This window comes from Etheostoma spectabile, unplaced genomic scaffold (genome assembly GCF_008692095.1).
Source record: "Etheostoma spectabile isolate EspeVRDwgs_2016 unplaced genomic scaffold, UIUC_Espe_1.0 scaffold00006622, whole genome shotgun sequence".
Classification (NCBI taxonomy): domain Eukaryota; kingdom Metazoa; phylum Chordata; class Actinopteri; order Perciformes; family Percidae; genus Etheostoma; species Etheostoma spectabile.
In genome coordinates, this window is record NW_022603405.1 from 90325 (window position 1) to 105699 (window position 15375).

At 43.4% G+C, this 15375-nt stretch overlaps 1 protein-coding gene across 1 annotated transcript; it reads right to left on the bottom strand.

Moving 5' to 3' along the window:
• Positions 1-2260: 2260 nt before the first annotated feature.
• LOC116678207 (piggyBac transposable element-derived protein 4-like) lies at positions 2261-4463 on the bottom strand. The gene is given in 4 exon segments (XM_032508234.1): positions 2261-2875; positions 2878-3308; positions 3480-4054; positions 4297-4463. Coding segments are annotated over 4 exon segments (1788 nt in total).
• Between the last annotated feature and the right edge of the window lie 10912 nt (positions 4464-15375).

A 15375-nucleotide genomic window follows, 5' to 3' on the forward strand; every position in this document is an offset into this window, starting at 1 on the left:
GGCCTGAAAAAGAGAAAAATATGCCTTTAACAGCCTGAAAAAGATTTAAACTATACCATCTCTTAGACATTCTAGGCTTTAATTTTCAAATCCTACATCAGAATGGGCCCAAATTACCTGAGTGACACAATGGATATGTACTTTCTAACCCACAGTTGGAATGAACCTGGCATAACAGTAGGAATCCATTTTAGAGTGGCATGAAGGAGAGTTAAATACAGCTTTAAAAGCCTAAAAACAATTCAATATAGCTCTACTTTTAAGCCCTTAATTTTAAAACCGTACATCAGAATGCTCTGAAATTACCTGAGAGACACACTGTATAGGTGATGTCTCCCTCAGATTTGGCATGAAGCTGGAATAACGTCAGGTTTCCTTTTTAGAGTGGCCTGAAAAAGAGAAAAATATGCCTTTAACAGCCTGAAAAAGATTTAAACTATACCATCTCTTAGACATTCTAGGCTTTAATTTTCAAATCCTACATCAGAATGGGCCCAAATTACCTGAGTGACCCAATGGATATGTACTTTCTAACCCACAGTTGGAATCCATTTTAGAGTGGCATGAAGGAGAGCTAAATACAGCTTTAAAAGCCTAAAAACAATTCAATATAGCTCTACTTTTAAGCCCTTAATTTTAAAACCGTACATCAGAATGCTCTGAAATTACCTGACAGACACACTGTATAGGTGATGTCTCCCTCAGACTTGACAAGAAGCTGGAATAACGTCAGGTTTCCTTTTTAGAGTGGCCTGAAAAAGAGAAAAATATGCCTTTAACAGCCTGAAAAAGATTTAAACTATACCATCTCTTAGACATTCTAGGCTTTAATTTTAAAATCCTACATCAGAATGGGCCTAAATTACCTGAGTGACCCAATGGATATGTACTTTCTAACCCACAGTTGGAATGAACCTTCCATAACAGTAGGAATCCATTTTAGAATGGCATGAAGGAGAGTTAAATACGGCTTTAACCCTTGTATTGTCCTTTGTGTCACAGGGACATGGTTAGCTTATGTGACCTTTTGTACTAGCCAGCCGTTCTGCTTCGGGATCCCGAGACACCACTTTCATTCCATGTCAAATACCATCGTGGCCTCATCCTTTGGGTCTCAGAGACCCCGCTGTTTTATGTTCCATGCCATTATACGTATGTCCCACAATCTGGCTTATCTCTCCAGGGTCATGCAGATGGACTGAACTTTTACCAACACAGACAGTCTGATGCGCTACATTTACACACACAACTCATTCTCACACACACACCATACACCACCCCCCCGAACCAGCCCCCGATCCGTCTGACTGCCTCGTTTCTTTCTTTCTTGTGTTTCCACCTCACGTCCATGGTCAAGGCCGGGCTGAACTGGGCTGTTTTGCACAGTGCAGTCAGTCTGTCTCACATTTCACATACATACGCACACACACTCATAGTCAAGGCCGGACTGAACTGAGCTGTTTTTCAACAACCCACACAGTTTGTGTCTCCTACGCACTCACATCCACAGACACCATACACCAATTATTCCTTCATGTATGTAGTCTCGTGCATTATATTATGTCTTGTATTATCCTGCTGTCTGCATATATCCTTTTCAGAGTGCATGTGGCGGCGCTTTCACTAGCTGCGGCTCAGAGGCTCTCTAAACTCTCTAAACTGTATTTCGTTGCATTGTACCTGTACATGTGTGATGACAATAAAGTTGAATCTAATCTAATCTAACTGCCGTGGCGCCCCCATCCTCCGGGGTCCCGGGGACCCGAAGGACAATGTCATGAGTCCCAGGGACCCAAAGGACAATGCCATGGGTCCCAGGGACCCGTAGGACAACGTCAAGGGTCCTTGTGACCCAAAAGGACAACGTCAAGGGTCCTGGGGACCCGAAAGGACAATGCCCTGGGTCCCTGGGACCCAAAGGATAACATCAAAGGGTCTTCGGGTCCCAGGGACCCGTGGAACCAGTAGGACGATGCCATGGGTCCCCACCCTTGTTCGATGTCATCTTTCTCCTACCCTTGAGGCCTCAACCTCGCCATTGGGGTCCCTGGGACCCAGGGTTGTGTGTGTGTCTGTCTGTGTGTGTGTGTGTGTGTGTGTGTGTGTGTGTGTGTGTGTGTGGGTCTGTGTGTGTGGGTTTGTGTCTCTGTCTGTGTGTCTGTGTCTGTGTGTGTGTGTGTGTGGTGTGTGTGTGTGTGTGTGTGTGTGTTCCAAACAGATTCAAGGTTTGTTCGGGGCCTCATCCACACGGGCCAAGAGGCTACGGGCGAACACACTCGGCACAGTAGTAGGCCCGCGTGCAGCTTCCACAGATGTATCTCTTGCAGCCACCGCAAACGATGTGTGATTTGCGGTCCTTTCTCTCCGGACAGAGCTGACACCGCTTCCTTTTGCTTTGCATCCTCGGTGTGTCCGGTTCAGAATCCCCATGCTCCTCTAGGCCCCTTGTGACTGTGCCACCGCCGCCGCTGTCGCAATCGCCACCACCACCACCACCACCACCACCACAGGACCTGCTCGCCGTGACGACGGCTTTGACAAGCGCGGCGGACGCCTCCGTGCGAGGCAGACGCCGCCGTCTCTCGATGAGCGGATTCACAAGCGCCCTTCCCAACTGCTCGAGGAACGCCCTCCTCTTGTTGAGCTTGCCGCGCATCCACTCGGGCCTGAGCTCTCGCCACAGCACAAAGGCGTTGTAGGCGGACACGTCGAGGATGTTGTGGAACACGGCGAGGGGCCAGCGCGCTGTCTTCCTGCGGCAGCTGTACGTGCCCACGAGCTTGTCCAGGTTGTCGACCCCGCCCTTGGTGTGGTTGTAGTGGAGGATGATGTCGGGTTTGGCTTGCCTGCCGGCGCCGACGCCCGCATCCCCGTGTGCAGCGTGCTCAGCAGCACCACGTTCCTGTGCTTCTTGGGCACGTAGGACACCAGAGTGGCGACGGGCGTGAAGGCAAACTTGGACGAGAAGACCGCACGGCCCTTGGTGGCGAGCAACGCACCCGGCAGCTCGGGCTTGTTTTTGCGCATCGTGCCCACCACGGTGAGGCGCCGCTCGGAGAGCAGTTGCTGGGCCAGCGCGTAGGAGGTGAAAAAGTTGTCGCACGTCACGTTACGCGGGCCCCTCAGGCCCTCGGTCACATCCAGCAACACGCGGGAGCCCAGATTCTTCTCGGGCGTGCCGCTCACCGACTTGCCCGTGTAGAGCTGCATGTGCCACGCATAGCTGGAGCCGGCGTCGCAGGCCACCCACGACTTGAGTCCGTACCGGGCGGGCTTGCTGGGCATGTACTGGCGGAAGGCGCAGCGACCTTGTGAAAGTGGCGTGTCAAAACAAGAAGATGGAACACGATGGATAGAGATGGAAGAAAAACACACACACACACACACACACACACAAAGAAAGACAAGTGTACGGCAGAGGTACAAAAAACACAACCGAGCAAAAAAAAAAAAAATATATATATATATATATACAACACCTCGAAAGGGCACCAGCTGCTCGTCCACCGTCACGTCGGCGCCCGGGTTGTAGAGGCGAGGCAGCTGCCGCGTCCACTCGTCCCACACCTCTCGTACGGCCGCCAGTTTGTCCGAGGCTCGGCGGGCAGCTCTCGACTCGCGGTCGTCGAATCGCAACAGTCTAGAGTACGCGTGGAACTGCTTGATTGGCATCGTGGCGCGGAAAATGGCCCTTCCACTCTCCTCGTGCCACAGGCTCTCCAAGGCCTCGTTGCGGGACCGGTACACGCCCGCGAGGAGCAGCAGCCCGAGGTAGCCTCGCAGGTCCGTGACGTCCATCGCTTTCCACTTGCCGCCTGTGGCACATCTCCTTTGACCCTCGAGGTTTGTGGCGGCCACAACCATGTCTTCGATTTGCCGCGTGACAAACAGGCCAAACGCAGACACTATGTCGTGGACGTGTTCCGCGGCGTACTCTGTGGGTCCCGGGCGCTGTAGTAGCAGCAGCACGGCAGCAGCGGCGGCAGCGTCTGTCGTGTCCTCTTCTTGGTCGGGTTTGTCCTTTTCGGTGGCGTGGCAATGAGGTCTTGGGACACTGGGATGACACGTTTTCGAGGCCCATTTGATTTTGCCATCTCTTGACACAAATGTTTCCTCATCCTGCTCGTCCTTCTCTTGCCCCTCGTCTTCACTACCCTCTTCTTCTTCTTCTTCTTCTTCTTCTTCTTCTTCTTCTTCTTCTTCTACATCTACTTCTTCATCTTCGTCTTCTTCTTCTTCGTCCCTTGCATGTCCACCCTCTTCTTCTTCTTCTTCTTCTTCTTCTTTTTCATTCACCTGTTCTCCTCCTTGGTCTTGAACTTCAACGTCCACTTGGCCTTGGTCATCATCTTTGATGTCGTCGTCATCGTAGCAGCAGTAGTCTTTTTCTCTGCTGTGGTCGTGTATACGTTGGTCCTCTTGTGGGTTTTCTCCGTTTTGTACCTTGGCTTCAGCGGGGACATTGCGAGCGGCGGTGCCGCTCAAGAGAATCCGATGCAGCTTCAACTCCAGTGTCAAACGACGGGCTATGCTGCAGCTTCTGCCCCGGCTGTGCCGAGCCACGTGCAAAAAGTGCACAGGTCCAAAACAAGATGACGTGAAAATGACAACAACAAGAAGACAAATGTGTCTAAAGTGTATATATATTATGTGTGTGTGTGTAATAAAAATAATTAGTAGACAGATGTCAAGCCTTTAGTTTTCTTTTTTTTTTAACCTCCCTTTCCACTCGCCTTTGCCTTTCCTTTTTTTACCACAACTACAAGCCACTGGCCAGGATCCCAGGGACCCAAAGGCGGGACGATGCGAGGGTAGCAGAACTAATACAACCGATTGAGTGTACCACGGGTCCCTGTGACCTGAAGGACAATGCCACGGGTCCCTGGGACCTGAAGGACAACGTCAAGGGTCCCCGGGACCCGAAGGACAATGTCAAGGGTCCCAGGGACCCAAAGGACACTGTCAAGGGTCCTTCGGACCCGAGGGACAACGTCAAGGGTTCCGTGTCCCCGAAGGACAATTTCAAGGGTCCTATGGACCAGAAGCACAATGTCAAGGGTCCTATGGACCCGCAAGGACAATGCCACGGGTCTCTGGGACCCGAAGGACAATGCCACGGTTCCATGGGACCCGCAAGGCCAATGCCACGGGTCCCGGGGACCCGAAGGATAACGTCGAGGGTCCTATGGACCCAAAGGCCAATGCCACGGGTCCCGGGGACCCAAAGGATAATGTCGAGGGTCCTATGGACCCAAAGGCCAATGCCACGGGTCCCTGGGACCCAAAGGCCAATGCCACGGGTCCCAGGGACCCAAAGGATAACGTCGAGGGTCCTATGGGCCCAAAGGACAATGCCACGGGTCCCTGGGACCCAAAGGACGATGCCACGGGTCCCTGGGACCCGAAGGACAACGTTGACGGTCCTCTGGACCCGAAGGACAATGCCACGGGTCCCTGGGACCCAAAGGACTCTGCCGCACTACAAATCTGAACGTATCACAAGTGTGAGCGACCTTGTTGACGTACTCACAGACCATGTGAACCGTGACACGTTTGTGTACGTGGAAACTGTGTATGCAACTCTGCGTCTGATCGGGAGTGTGAACTTAGCCGAAAGGTTGGCTACGTACATACGTAGCCTCAGCGTCTGAACGTCAGTGTGCCCTAAACTGTTTTTTGGAGCCTTACCCAATTGTACACAGATACACATTACTGCATATGAATAAAATGAATGCTTGTCAAAACCCCAGATTCTGTGTCCAATTGTGTACCACAAACTAATAAGGACAGTTGTACCACGTTGGTGACAGACCCAGGGGGCAACGTCAAGGGTTCTGGTGACGTGAACGACAATGCCATGGGTCCCAGGGACCCGAAGGACAATGCCATGGGTCCCGGAGACCCAAAGGACAATACCATGGGTCCCCGGGACCCAAAGGACAACATCAAGGGTCCCTGTGAGCTGAACGACAATGCTTTGGGTCCCGGGGACCCAAAGGACAATGCCACGGGTCCCGGGGACCCAAAGGACAATGCCACGGGTCCCGGGGACCCGAAGGACCACACTATGGGTAAAACTGCACGGGTCCCCGTGACCCGAAGGACAACACAAGGGTTAATAGCCTGAAAAAGTGTCAATATAGCCTAGGTTTTAAGGCCTTAATTTTAAGGCTTTAATTTTAAAACTGTAGATCAGAATGCTCTGAAATTACCCGAGAGAGACACTGGATAGGTGATGTCTCCTCCAGACGTGGAATGAAGCCGGAATAACGTCAGGATTCCTTTTTAGAGTATCCTGAAAAAGAGAGTAATATGCCTTTAATAGCCTGAAAAATTGTCAATATAGCCTTGGTTTCAAGTTCTTCATTTTAAGACCGTACATCAGAATGCTCTGAAATTACCTGAGAGACACACTAGATAGGTTATGTCTCCTGCAGACGTGGAATGAAGCCGGAATAACGGCAGGATTCCTTTTTAGAGTATCCTGAAAAAGAGAAGAATATGCCTTTAATAGCCTGAAAAAGTGTCAATATAGCCTTGGTTTTAAGGCCTTAATTTTAAGGCCTTAATTTTAAAACTGTACATCAGAATGCTCTGAAATTACCCGAGAGACACACTGGATAGGTGATGTCTCCTCCAGACGTGGAATGAAGCCGGAATAACATCAGGATTCCTTTTTAGAGTATCCTGAAAAAGAGAAGAATATGCCTTTACTAGCCTGAAAAAGTGTCAATATAGCCTTGGTTTTAAGGCCTTATTTTTAAAGCCTTCATTTTAAAACTGTACATCAGAATGCTCTGAAATTACCTGAGAGACACACTGGATAGGTGATGTCTCCTCCAGACTTGGAATTAAGCTGGAATAATGTCAGGATTCCTTTTTAGAGTATCCTGAAAAAGAGAAGAATATGCCTTTACTAGCCTGTAAAAGTGTCAATATAGCCTTGGTTTTAAGGCCTTAATTTTAAAACTGTACATCAGAATGCTCTGAAATTATGTGAGAGACACACTGGATAGGTGATGTCTCCTCCAGACGTGGAATGAAGCCGGAATAACGTAAGGATTCCTTTTTAGAGTATCCTGAAAAAGAGAAGAATATGCCTTTAATAGCCTGAAAAAGTGTCAATATAGCCTTGGTTTTAAGGCCTTAATTTTAAAACTGTACATCAGAATTCTCTGAAATTACCTGAGAGACACACTGGATAGGTGATGTCTCCTCCAGACTTGGAATTAAGCTGGAATAACGTCAGGATTCCTTTTTAGAGTATCCTGAAAAAGAGAAGAATATGCCTTTACTAGCCTGAAAAAGTGTCAATATAGCCTTGGTTTTAAGGCCTTAATTTTGAGGCCTTAATTTTAAAACTGTACATCAGAATGCTCTGAAATTACCTGAGAAACACACTGGATAGGTGATGTCTCCTCCAGACGTGGAATGAAGCCGGAATAACGTCAGGATTCCTTTTTAGAGTATCCTGAAAAAGAGAAGAATATGCCTTTACTAGCCTGAAAAAGTGTCAATATAGCCTTGGTTTCAAGGCCTTCATTTTAAGAATGTACATCAGAATGCTCTGAAATTATGTGAGAGACACAATGGATAGGGGATGTCTCCTCCAGACGTGGAATGAAGCCGGAATAACGTCAGGATTCCTTTTTAGAGTATCCTGAAAAAGAGCAGAATATGCCTTTACTAGCCTGAAAAAGTGTCAATATAGCCTTGGTTTTAAGGCATTAATTTTAAGGCCTTAATTTTAAAACTGTACATCAAAATGCTCTGAAATTACCTGAGAGACACACTGGATAGGTGATGTCTCCTCCAGACTTGGAATTAAGCTGGAATAATGTCAGGATTCCTTTTTAGGGTATCCTGAAAAAGAGAATAATATGCCTTTAATAGCCTGAAAAAGTGTCAATATAGCCTTGGTTTCAAGGCCTTCATTTTAAGACCGTACATCAGAATGCTCTGAAATTACCTGAGAGACACAGTAAATAGGTTATGTCTCCTCCAGACTTGGAATTAAGATTGAATAACGTCAGGATTCCTTTTTAGAGTATCCTGAAAAAGAGAAGAATATGCCTTTACTAGCCTGAAAAAGTGTCAATATAGCCTTGGTTTTAAGGCCTTAATTTTAAAACTGTACATCAGAATGCTCTGAAATTACCTAAGAGACACACTGGATAGGTGATGTCTCCTCCGGACTTGGAATTAAGCTGGAATAACGTCAGGATTCCTTTTTAGAGTATCCTGAAAAAGAGAATAATATGCCTTTAATAGCCTGAAAAAGTGTCAATATAGCCTTGGTTTCAAGGCCTTAATTTTAAAACTGTACATCAGAATGCTCTGAAATTACCTGAGAGACACACTGGGTAGGTGATGTCTCCTCCAGACTTGGAATTAAGCTGGAATAACGTCAGCATTCCTTTTTAGGGTATCCTGAAAAAGAGAATAATATGCCTTTAATAGCCTGAAAAAGTGTCAATATAGCCTTGGTTTTAAGGCCTTCATTTTAAGGCCTTAATTTTAAAACTGTACATCAGAATGCTCTGAAATTACCCGAGAGACACACTGGATAGGTGATGTCTCCTCCAGACGTGGAATGAAGCCGGAATAACATCAGGATTCCTTTTTAGAGTATCCTGAAAAAGAGAAGAATATGCCTTTACTAGCCTGAAAAAGTGTCAATATAGCCTTGGTTTTAAGGCCTTATTTTTAAAGCCTTCATTTTAAAACTGTACATCAGAATGCTCTGAAATTACCTGAGAGACACACTGGATAGGTGATGTCTCCTCCAGACTTGGAATTAAGCTGGAATAACGTCAGGATTCCTTTTTAGAGTATCCTGAAAAAGAGAAGAATATGCCTTTACTAGCCTGAAAAAGTGTCAATATAGCCTTGGTTTCAAGGCCTTCATTTTAAGAATGTACATCAGAATGCTCTGAAATTATGTGAGAGACACAATGGATAGGGGATGTCTCCTCCAGACGTGGAATGAAGCCGGAATAACGTCAGGATTCCTTTTTAGAGTATCCTGAAAAAGAGCAGAATATGCCTTTACTAGCCTGAAAAAGTGTCAATATAGCCTTGGTTTTAAGGCATTAATTTTAAGGCCTTAATTTTAAAACTGTACATCAAAATGCTCTGAAATTACCTGAGAGACACACTGGATAGGTGATGTCTCCTCCAGACTTGGAATTAAGCTGGAATAATGTCAGGATTCCTTTTTAGGGTATCCTGAAAAAGAGAATAATATGCCTTTAATAGCCTGAAAAAGTGTCAATATAGCCTTGGTTTCAAGGCCTTCATTTTAAGACCGTACATCAGAATGCTCTGAAATTACCTGAGAGACACAGTAAATAGGTTATGTCTCCTCCAGACTTGGAATTAAGATTGAATAACGTCAGGATTCCTTTTTAGAGTATCCTGAAAAAGAGAAGAATATGCCTTTACTAGCCTGAAAAAGTGTCAATATAGCCTTGGTTTTAAGGCCTTAATTTTAAAACTGTACATCAGAATGCTCTGAAATTACCTAAGAGACACACTGGATAGGTGATGTCTCCTCCGGACTTGGAATTAAGCTGGAATAACGTCAGGATTCCTTTTAGAGTATCCTGAAAAAGAGAATAATATGCCTTTAATAGCCTGAAAAAGTGTCAATATAGCCTTGGTTTCAAGGCCTTAATTTTAAAACTGTACATCAGAATGCTCTGAAATTACCTGAGAGACACACTGGGTAGGTGATGTCTCCTCCAGACTTGGAATTAAGCTGGAATAACGTCAGCATTCCTTTTTAGGTATCCTGAAAAAGAGAATAATATGCCTTAATAGCCTGAAAAAGTGTCAATATAGCCTTGGTTTTAAGGCCTTCATTTTAAGGCCTTAATTTTAAAACTGTACATCAGAATGCTCTGAAATTACCGAGAGACACACTGGATAGGTGATGTCTCCTCCAGACGTGGAATGAAGCCGGAATAACATCAGGATTCCTTTTTAGAGTATCCTGAAAAAGAGAAGAATATGCCTTTACTAGCCTGAAAAAGTGTCAATATAGCCTTGGTTTAAGGCCTTATTTTAAAGCCTTCATTTTAAAACTGTACATCAGAATGCTCTGAAATTACCTGAGAGACACACTGGATAGGTGATGTCTCCTCCAGACGTGGAATGAAGCCGGAATAACGTCAGGATTCCTTTTTAGAGTATCCTGAAAAAGAGAAGAATATGCCTTTAATAGCCTGAAAAAGTGTCAATATAGCCTTGGTTTTAAGGCCTTAATTTTGAGGCCTTAATTTTAAAACTGTACATCAGAATGCTCTGAAATTACCTGAGAAACACACTGGATAGGTGATGTCTCAACCCAGACGTGGAATGAAGCCGGAATAACGTCAGGATTCCTTTTTAGAGTATCCTGAAAAAGAGAAGAATATGCCTTTACTAGCCTGAAAAAGTGTCAATATAGCCTTGGTTTCAAGGCCTTCATTTTAAGAATGTACATCAGAATGCTCTGAAATTATGTGAGAGACACAATGGATAGGTGATGTCTCCTCCAGACGTGGAATGAAGCCGGAATAACGTCAGGATTCCTTTTTAGAGTATCCTGAAAAAGAGCAGAATATGCCTTTACTAGCCTGAAAAAGTGTCAATATAGCCTTGGTTTTAAGGCATTAATTTTAAGGCCTTAATTTTAAAACTGTACATCAAAATGCTCTGAAATTACCTGAGACACACTGGATAGGTGATGTCTCCTCCAGACTTGGAATTAAGCTGGAATAATGTCAGGATTCCTTTTTAGGGTATCCTGAAAAAGAGAATATGCCTTTAATAGCCTGAAAAAGTGTCAATATAGCCTTGGTTTCAAGGCCTTCATTTTAAGACCGTACATCAGAATGCTCTGAAATTACCTGAGAGACACACTAAATAGGTTATGTCTCCTCCAGACTTGGAATTAAGCTGGAATAATGTCAGGATTCCTTTTTAGAGTATCCTGAAAAAGAGAAGAATATGCCTTTACTAGCCTGAAAAAGTGTCAATATAGCCTTGGTTTTAAGGCCTTAATTTTGAGGCCTTAATTTTAAAACTGTACATCAGAATGCTCTGAAATTACCTGAGAGACACACTGGATAGGTGATGTCTCCTCCAGACGTGGAATGAAGCCGGAATAACGTCAGGATTCCTTTTTAGAGTATCCTGAAAAAGAGAAGAATATGCCTTTACTAGCCTGAAAAAGTGTCAATATAGCCTTGGTTTCAAGGCCTTCATTTTAAGACCATACATCAGAATGCTCTGAAATTACCTGAGAGACACACTGGATAGGTTATGTCTCCTCCAGACGTGGAATGAAGCCGGAATAACGTCAGGATTCCTTTTTAGAGTATCCTGAAAAAGAGAAGAATATGCCTTTAATAGCCTGAAAAAGTGTCAATATAGCCTTGGTTTCAAGGCCTTCATTTTAAGACCATACATCAGAATGCTCTGAAATTACCTGAGAGACACACTGGATAGGTTATGTCTCCTGCAGATTTGGAATTAAGCTGGAATAACGTCAGGATTCCTTTTTAGAGTATCCTTAAAAAGAGAAGAATATGCCTTTACTAGCCTGAAAAAGTGTCAATATAGCCTTGGTTTTAAGGCCTTAATTTTAAGAACTTAATTTTAAAACTGTACATCAGAATGCTCTGAAATTACCTGAGAGACACACTGGATAGGTGATGTCTCCTCCAGACTTGGAATTAAGCTGGAATAATGTCAGGATTCCTTTTTAGGGTATCCTGAAAAAGAGAATAATATGCCTTTAATAGCCTGAAAAAGTGTCAATATAGCCTTGGTTTCAAGGCCTTCATTTTAAGAACTTAATTTTAAAACTGTACATCAGAATGCTCTGAAATTACCTGAGACACACTGGATAGGTGATGTCTCCTCCAGACTTGGAATTAAGCTGGAATAATGTCAGGATTCCTTTTTAGGGTATCCTGAAAAAGAGAATAATATGCCTTTAATAGCCTGAAAAAGTGTCAATATAGCCTTGGTTTCAAGGCCTTCATTTTAAGAATGTACATCAGAATGCTCTGAAATTATGTGAGAGACACAATGGATAGGTGATGTCTCCTCCAGACGTGGAATGAAGCCGGAATAACGTCAGGATTCCTTTTTAGAGTATCCTGAAAAAGAGCAGAATATGCCTTTACTAGCCTGAAAAAGTGTCAATATAGCCTTGGTTTTAAGGCATTAATTTTAAGGCCTTAATTTTAAAACTGTACATCAAAATGCTCTGAAATTACCTGAGACACACTGGATAGGTGATGTCTCCTCCAGACTTGGAATTAAGCTGGAATAATGTCAGGATTCCTTTTTAGGGTATCCTGAAAAAGAGAATAATATGCCTTTAATAGCCTGAAAAAGTGTCAATATAGCCTTGGTTTCAAGGCCTTCATTTTAAGACCGTACATCAGAATGCTCTGAAATTACCTGAGAGACACACTAAATAGGTTATGTCTCCTCCAGACTTGGAATTAAGCTGGAATAATGTCAGGATTCCTTTTTAGAGTATCCTGAAAAAGAGAAGAATATGCCTTTACTAGCCTGAAAAAGTGTCAATATAGCCTTGGTTTTAAGGCCTTAATCTTGAGGCCTTAATTTTAAAACTGTACATCAGAATGCTCTGAAATTACCTGAGAGACACACTGGATAGGTGATGTCTCCTCCAGACGTGGAATGAAGCCGGAATAACGTCAGGATTCCTTTTTAGAGTATCCTGAAAAAGAGAAGAATATGCCTTTACTAGCCTGAAAAAGTGTCAATATAGCCTTGGTTTCAAGGCCTTCATTTTAAGACCATACATCAGAATGCTCTGAAATTACCTGAGAGACACACTGGATAGGTTATGTCTCCTCCAGACGTGGAATGAAGCCGGAATAACGTCAGGATTCCTTTTTAGAGTATCCTGAAAAAGAGAAGAATATGCCTTTAATAGCCTGAAAAAGTGTCAATATAGCCTTGGTTTCAAGGCCTTCATTTTAAGACCATACATCAGAATGCTCTGAAATTACCTGAGAGACACACTGGATAGGTTATGTCTCCTGCAGATTTGGAATTAAGCTGGAATAACGTCAGGATTCCTTTTTAGAGTATCCTTAAAAAGAGAAGAATATGCCTTTACTAGCCTGAAAAAGTGTCAATATAGCCTTGGTTTTAAGGCCTTAATTTTAAGAACTTAATTTTAAAACTGTACATCAGAATGCTCTGAAATTACCTGAGAGACACACTGGATAGGTGATGTCTCCTCCAGACTTGGAATTAAGCTGGAATAATGTCAGGATTCCTTTTTAGGGTATCCTGAAAAAGAGAATAATATGCCTTTAATAGCCTGAAAAAGTGTCAATATAGCCTTGGTTTCAAGGCCTTCATTTTAAGACCATACATTAGAATGCTCTGAAATTACCTGAGAGACACACTGGATAGGTTATGTCTCCTCCAGATTTGGAATTAAGCTGGAATAACGTCAGGATTCCTTTTTAGAGTATCCTTAAAAAGAGAAGAATATGCCTTTACTAGCCTGAAAAAGTGTCAATATAGCCTTGGTTTAAGGCCTTAATTTTAAGAACTTAATTTTAAAACTGTACATCAGAATGCTCTGAAATTACCTGAGAGACACACTGGATAGGTGATGTCTCCTCCAGACTTGGAATTAAGCTGGAATAACGTCAGCATTCCTTTTTAGGGTATCCTGAAAAAGAGAAGAATATGCCTTTAATAGCCTGAAAAAGTGTCAATATAGCCTTGGTTTCAAGGCCTTCATTTTAAGACCATACATCAGAATGCTCTGAAATTACCTGAGAGACACACTGGATAGGTTATGTCTCCTGCAGATTTGGAATTAAGCTGGAATAACGTCGGGATTCCTTTTTAGAGTATCCTTAAAAAGAGAAGAATATGCCTTTACTAGCCTGAAAAAGTGTCAATATAGCCTTGGTTTTAAGGCCTTAATTTTAAGAACTTAATTTTAAAACTGTACATCAGAATGCTCTGAAATTACCTGAGAGACACACTGGATAGGTGATGTCTCCTCCAGACTTGGAATTAAGCTGGAATAATGTCAGGATTCCTTTTTAGGGTATCCTGAAAAAGAGAATAATATGCCTTTAATAGCCTGAAAAAGTGTCAATATAGCCTTGGTTTCAAGGCCTTCATTTTAAGACCGTACATCAGAATGCTCTGAAATTACCTGAGAGACACACTAAATAGGTTATGTCTCCTCCAGACTTGGAATTAAGCTGGAATAATGTCAGGATTCCTTTTTAGAGTATCCTGAAAAAGAGAAGAATATGCCTTTACTAGCCTGAAAAAGTGTCAATATAGCCTTGGTTTTAAGGCCTTAATATTAAGGCCTTAATTTTAAAACTGTACATCAGAATGCTCTGAAATTACCTGAGAGACACACTGGATAGGTGATGTCTCCTCCAGACGTGGAATGAAGCCGGAATAACGTCAGGATTCATTTTTAGAGTATCCTGAAAAAGAGAAGAATATGCCTTTACTAGCCTGAAAAAGTGTCAATATAGCCTTGGTTTTAAGGCCTTCATTTTAAGACCATCCTCCAGAATGCTCTGAAATTACCTGAGAGACACACTGGATAGGTTATGTCTCCTCCAGACGTGGAATGAAGCCGGAATAACGTCAGGATTCCTTTTTAGAGTATCCTGAAAAAGAGAAGAATATGCCTTTAATAGCCTGAAAAAGTGTCAATATAGCCTTGGTTTCAAGGCCTTCATTTTAAGACCATACATTAGAATGCTCTGAAATTACCTGAGAGACACACTGGATAGGTTATGTCTCCTCCAGATTTGGAATTAAGCTGGAATAACGTCAGGATTCCTTTTTAGAGTATCCTGAAAAAGAGAAGAATATGCCTTTAATAGCCTGAAAAAGTGTCAATATAGCCTTGGTTTCAAGGCCTTCATTTTAAGACCGTACATCAGAATGCTCTGAAATTACCTGAGAGACACACTAAATAGGTTATGTCTCCTCCAGACTTGGAATTAAGCTGGAATAATGTCAGGATTCCTTTTTAGAGTATCCTGAAAAAGAGAAGAATATGCCTTTAATAGCCTGAAAAAGTGTCAATATAGCCTTGGTTTCAAGGCCTTCATTTTAAGACCATACATCAGAATGCACTGAAATTACCTGAGAGAAACACTGGATAGGTTATGTCTCCTCCAGATTTGGAATTAAGCTGGAATAACGTCAGGATTCCTTTTTAGAGTATCCTGAAAAAGAGAAGAATATGCCTTTACTAGCCTGAAAAAGTGTCAATATAGCCTTGGTTTTAAGGCCTTAATTTTAAGAACTTAATTTTAAAACTGAACATCAGAATGCTCTGAAATTACC